This window comes from Hyla sarda, chromosome 10, assembly GCF_029499605.1.
Source record: "Hyla sarda isolate aHylSar1 chromosome 10, aHylSar1.hap1, whole genome shotgun sequence".
NCBI classification, from domain to species: domain Eukaryota; kingdom Metazoa; phylum Chordata; class Amphibia; order Anura; family Hylidae; genus Hyla; species Hyla sarda.
Window position 1 is genome coordinate 49,529,544 of NC_079198.1, and position 6,289 is coordinate 49,535,832.

The 6,289-nt window shown below is 43.2% G+C and overlaps 1 protein-coding gene across 1 annotated transcript; it reads right to left on the bottom strand.

Moving 5' to 3' along the window:
• Positions 1–3,116: 3,116 nt before the first annotated feature.
• LOC130293955 (urotensin-2 receptor-like) lies at positions 3,117–4,373 on the bottom strand. The gene has a single exon (XM_056543277.1). It carries the CDS (start codon positions 4,318–4,320, stop codon positions 3,172–3,174), a length of 1,149 nt encoding a protein of 382 aa, XP_056399252.1. The 5' UTR covers positions 4,321–4,373; the 3' UTR covers positions 3,117–3,171.
• Between the last annotated feature and the right edge of the window lie 1,916 nt (positions 4,374–6,289).

Genomic DNA, 6,289 nt, shown 5'->3' on the forward strand with positions numbered 1-6,289 from the left:
ATAAGGGACTACAAACAAAAATACACAGGGGATGTAAGCAGGCAGCTGGTAATCTGGTGGATAGGAGGTATGTTTTGCTGAGGCTTCTTGCCTTAGTGACATGAGACTAGAGTTTGGATCCAGGTTTTGGGAGTGTCTCAGGTCCTAAAGATAAAGTAACTCCTATGCTCCAGTTCTGGTGTGTGTTAGAGGCCTGAGCTCAACCCACAGGTGTATGATCACTACCAGAGAGCAAGACAAAGCAATTGCTCTGGAACAAAACCAGTGCATCTGTGGAATATTGGAAGCAATTTTTTTGGGACTGAATCTGCCAATTTTTGAGTGAAAACTTCAGAAATTTATGTTGATGTAAAAACCTTATGTAAGGGCATTTAAGTTTCTGTTTTACTGCATGCTGCAAGCCAAACTTATTGCTATATTTGAAATGCCACAATAAACCCAGGACTATTGAACTGTGAACCTGCCTGTTTGGCTCTGTTTGCTTGGTAGAAAGACTGTTTGAAGGGTTCCATTTAACAGGGGTAATATTACTATAAGTGATAGCCAGCATCAGGCCCGGGGCGCAGGCCCAAGGCAACCAAAGTGCTGCCTTCGGGTACTGGTGGTGGAAAAATCTGAATCCCCAGCCACTAGTAGTGGATTCGGATCACTGCCCCTGTCCCTGACTGGGACATCCCTGCATCCTGAATGCTCATTTGAAAGAAGTCCCCTGCTGCGGAGGATTGTAGGAAATTCTCCCCCCATCCCCGGCCAGAGGTCTCTCACATATGCCACGATCAGTGCTGTAGGGCTCCTGGAAACAGACGTGTGTCTGTTAACAGGACTAGAGACGTGAGTGACGTCACGAGGCACCACCGGAGAGGAGCGAGGTGGAGTGCGCTCCTCTCTCATCTCTCATCACTTTCTTTGAGCTGGCTGGCAGGCAAAGCGGGGGTTAAGTGCATGACAGTGCACTGTTAAAAGTAAATGCTGTTTAGTTGAAGTTTTTGGCTCAGCTGCAGAGCCATAGGAAGTATAAGGGCATGTTGGGAGTTATAGTTAGGTAATGGTGCAACATTCTGGCAGTTGTAGTTTTGGGTCAGCTGCAAAGCCATAGGCTGTGTGAAAGATTGCTGGGAGTTGCAGTTGCTAACTACAACACCCAGCAGGCCCTCATACAGCTTATACCTCTGCAGCTGACCCCAAACTACAACTCCCAGCATGTTGCACTATTACCTTTACTGTACTTAAATATGGTGCAACATGCTTGAAGCTGTAGTTTTGGTTTGGGTCATCTGCAGAGGTATACACTGTATCAGGGCATGCTGTGTGTTGTAGTTAACAACTTCAGCTCCCAGAATTTCTGGCTTTGCAGCTGACCCAAAACTACAACTCCCAGCATGTTGCACCATGACATATACTATACTACTATATAGTGCAACATGCTGAGAGTTGTAGTTATTTTAAAATAAATTAAATATTGAAAAAATTGTAAATATATGAGAAAAATCTCTTCCCCTAAAAAAGTTAGATTTCTTATAAAATAAAATAATGTACATTAAAACACCATCACTTTACTTTCACAGACCGCTGGGTGCTTCGACCCACGCTAAGTCAGGGTTGGAAGCACCAAAATGAACGTTCCCTGTGTAGACAAAAATCCTTGTACCGGCCCTGGCCAGCATGGGTTTACCAAGGACAGAAGTTGTCAAACCAACCTCATTTACTTTTATGAACATGTGAGCAGAAGCCTTGACAGATCAATAGCTGTGGATATAGTTTTTCTGGATTTTGCATGAGGGCATGGACCTCTAAAAGGTAACTTAAGGTCTTAAAAAGTACCTGCCACCAAATAACCTGTTCTAAACTAACTCAGGCTATGTGCCCTAACTACTTCTAACACCCATCCAGCCTTAAAAAAAATTCTGAGCTTTAAAAACCTTTCTTCCTGCTTGCATAGTGCAATTTCCCAGCAGGAGAAAGTGGGCATTTCCCAACAGGCAGGACATCACTGAAGCCTGCTGGGGGACAACTTCTGTCCTCACGTGTTTGCAGTGCTGTGATGAATAAAAGACCTCTGGCTCTGTGCAAGTTTCAGTCTGTGTTGCTATCAGTGAGGCTCTTCTGCAGCTTTTAGTCTGTGCAGCTTTGTGTGAGAATCTGTGGAGCTTTCACTTTCTGTGCAGTTGTCAATGAAGCTCAATGCAGAGAAGCACTTACTGAGTTTGGTCTCCTGCCAGACCAAACTCACTGTACTAATTGTGGCAGGGAACAGAACAGAGCCACCTAGTGGCCATTTTTTATATTACATTTTAAACCTATTTATGTTGATAATTTTAAAAGCAAGTAAATAGGAAAGTGTCTACTAATTACACAAGGAACTCTATATTAAAAGTTTTATTTGGTGACAGGTACTCTTTAAGATTTAGAAATTTTTATTTGTAAATGGATTGAAAACTGGCTTAAAGGGGTACTCCGGCACTAAGACATCTTATCCCCTATCCAAAGGATAGGGGATAAGATGCCTGATTGCGGGGGTCCTGCCGCTGGGGAACCCCGTGATATTGTACACAGCACCCTGATACAATCAGTCCCCAGAACACGTTCGCCCCGGGTCTGATTACTGGCGATCACGGGGGCCGGAGCATTGTGATGTCACAGCCCCGCCCCCGTGTGATGTCACACTCTGCCTCCTCAATGAACGCCTATGGGAGGGGGCGTGACAGCTGCCACACCCCCTCCCATAGGCTTTCATTGAGGGGGCGGAGCGTGACGTCACACAGGACATGGCCGTGACGTCACAATGCTCCGGCCCCCGTGATCGCCAGTAATCAGACCCGGAGTGGACGTGCTCTGGGGACTGATTGTAATGGGGTGCGGCGTGCAAGATCCCCAGCGGCGGGACCCCCGTGATCAGGCATCTTATCCCCTATCCTTTGAATAGGGTATAAGATGTCTTAGAGCCGGAGTACCTCTTTAAGGATCGTACCCAGAGAGCGGTGGTCAATGATTCGTACTCTGATTGGTCCTCGGTTATTAGTGGTGTACCCCAAACAAAAAATAAATCAAACAGAAACAGTGACACCACACAGATAATGCAGACTCATCATAAACTTTTGACTTTTTGTACAAGAGATTGACATCATACTTAGTAGTTATTGGAGTATTTTTAAGTACTGTATGATATTTATTTTACTTGACAATAATACCTATAATTTCTGATGGATTTGGAGTTGCTACCTTTGCAGTGCTTACTATCATAGGCTCTGTGCATTGCAGGCTTTCCCCAGACACTGTCCTCTTTGCAACATTTTCTGGATAACCTGCTCCACTCTTCAGACTTAGAGATCCATGCCCTCCCTTTTGCCTGTTGCGGATATATTCTTTGTAATTTTTGGTAAGCAACGTATACAAGAAGGGGTTAATGCAGCTATTGCCATATGTGAGACATGTAACTAAGTTGTTGACATAGATTTCTGTCTGAACAGACATTTTCAACCCCCCATGGCTGTAGAGGGGTATTAACTGCCAGATCCAAAATGGCAGAAAGCAGGCCCAAAATGCAAGTACAATGATGAAAATCATTAGTATTACTTTTTGTTTTGGCGATCTTTGAAGTTCTTTATTTAGGAGACTTTTAGTCTGTGAGATCCAGTAGGCTCTTGCCAACTTACTGTATAAATAGCCAATAATAACCCCTGGGGCAAGGATGCTGGTAGTGAGCAACACGGTAAGATAGACTTTATAATGTTCATCGCTCCATGTGGGTGTGCATAGTTTTCTGACGCTTCCACTATCCAAGATCCTTTCTTCCTGATGTATCATCAACATCATGGGTAATGTAAGCAGGAAGGACAAAATCCAGATTGCACATGCTAGGGTTTTTCTGTAACTTTGTGACCTTCTCATTGTATCAAAAGGCTTAGCCACAGCAATATACCTCTCTGTACTCATTATGGTTAAGATAAAAATGCTGGCATGCATTGTCAGAAGGTCCAAACTCAAAAGGACTCTGCAGCCAACTTCTCCAAAATACCAATCCTTTACAAAGCTATTGTGAACGATAAATGGGATAGTGGAAAGATAGAGAAGATCAGCCAATGCCAGGTTGACTATGTGAATGTACATTGATGTGGCTGTCGTCATGGAGATGCACATTACCACTAAAGTATAAAAGTTTCCAACAACTCCAGTAACACACATTACAGACAGCAGGATTCCAATGACAGATGTTGCAATAATGTCGTCTGCAGGAATATCGGTGAGGGATACATGGTTTGTGAGATTGCTTGAAATATTTTTTAAATGTTCACTTAGTTTATTTTGATCATATAGATCCATATTTTAAAATAACTTGACAATATTTTTGGTTGAAGAGACCGGTGTGTAGTGATATCTTTATACTATCAAATGCTCATTTGTGAAATTCCTGCAATTCCTAAAGGTTCCCAAAATTATTATTGGTCACACATTGTTATCCAGTTCAAGTATGGATCCGTTTTTTTTTTCTCTTGTTCTTCTCACATTGGCCTGTAAAGACACAAGATAGTAGCACATTAATGAAATAATGAAGTGTAAAAGAACAAATGCAAAACAATGTTGACTATTAGCTCATCATAACTAATAGCTAATTGTAAGCGAAGAACATCCAACTGATAATATCCTCACATAACGATTAGTGCCATTTCTAGAGCAATTTTTGCAAACATCTCTCTTTCAAAAAAGTTTCAAGATCTCCTAACAATATAGCAGGAGTTGAAAAGAAACAAACTATAAAACCATAGTTGTACATGGTTCTATAAAAGTCACAAGGAGACATACCATATATACTCGAGTATAAGCCGAGTTTTTCAGCACGATTTTTCGTGCTGAAAATGCCCCCCTTGGCTTATACTCGAGTGAACTCTCCGCCTGTCAATCCCTTCATCAGTGGTCTTCAACCTGCGGACCTCCAGAGGTTGCAAAACTACAACTCCCAGCAAGCCCAGACAGCCATTGGCTGTCCGGGCATGCTGGGTGTTGTAATTTTGAAACCTCTGGAGGTCCGCAGGTTGAAGATCACTGCGGCCTTCGTCATCATCCAGCCCCCCCCTTTGTTTTGTACTCACCTCCCCTCGGCGAGAAGTTAGGGTGAGCTGGTCCGGGCCATCTATGCTGCAGGGACTGTCCGGTGGGGAGAATTAGTTGTTGCGGGCTGTCCATTTTCACCGGGGGGGGAGGGCATTCTCCGCGCTTCGAGCCCGGCCCCGGAGTAGTGACAATGTCCCTGTGCGTTGTCGTCAAGGCAACGTCACTAGTCCGGGCCCGAAGCGCAGAGAGGAGGCCCCCCGGTGAAAATGGATAGCCCGCAACGACGGTCCCTGCAGCATAGATGGCCTGGACCAGCTCACCCTAACTTTTCGCCGAGGGGAGGTGAGTACAAAACAAAGGGGGGGGGGATGATGACGAAGGCCGCAGTGGTCTTCAACCTGCAGACCTCCAGAGGTTTCAAAACTACAACACCCAGCATGCCCGGATGCTATTGGCTGTCCGGGCATGCTGGGAGTTGTAGTTTTGCGACATCTGGAGGTCCGCAGGTTGAAGACCACTGATGAAGGGATTGACAGGCGATGATGATGAAGGGGGGGGCGATGATGATGAAGGGGGGGGGGATGATGATGGGGGTCTGGATGATTACATGAGGGGGATGATGTATTTCCTACCCGAGGCTTATAGTCGAGTCAATAACTTTTCCTTGGTTTTTGGGGTAAAATTAGGGGCCTCGGCTTTTATTCGGGTTAGCTTATACTCGAGTATATACGGTAATAAAAAAAACTTGCATAGTTTCACTAAGATTAGACAGGCTAAGCATGTGCAAGATTTTTAACCCTTTCACGCCCTACAATGTATAGTTATGTCATAGGCGGGAAAGCTTTAATGCGAATAGATGTATATTTTCGTCATATGGCATTAAATGTCTTTGAAGCTCGCTTAAAAAATGGCAAGAAATGGTTGCTAACAGATATAATGTAATAAATGTTAATAATCCCCCTTTAATAAAATTTGAAATCACACCCCTTTTCCCATTTTTTAAAATAAAATAACGTAAATAAAAATAAACATATTTGGTATTGCTGTCTGCAGAAGTTTTGAAACTATTAAAATATAACATTAGTGAAACCACACAGTGAATGGCCTAAATGCAAAAGAAATTCAGAATGAATGTTTTTTCACTTCAATACTAGAAAAAAAAATTCTAAAAAAAATTATAAAAATTATAAATTATATTTTAATTTTCCCCCACAAATATTTTTTTTTGCCATGCCATAGA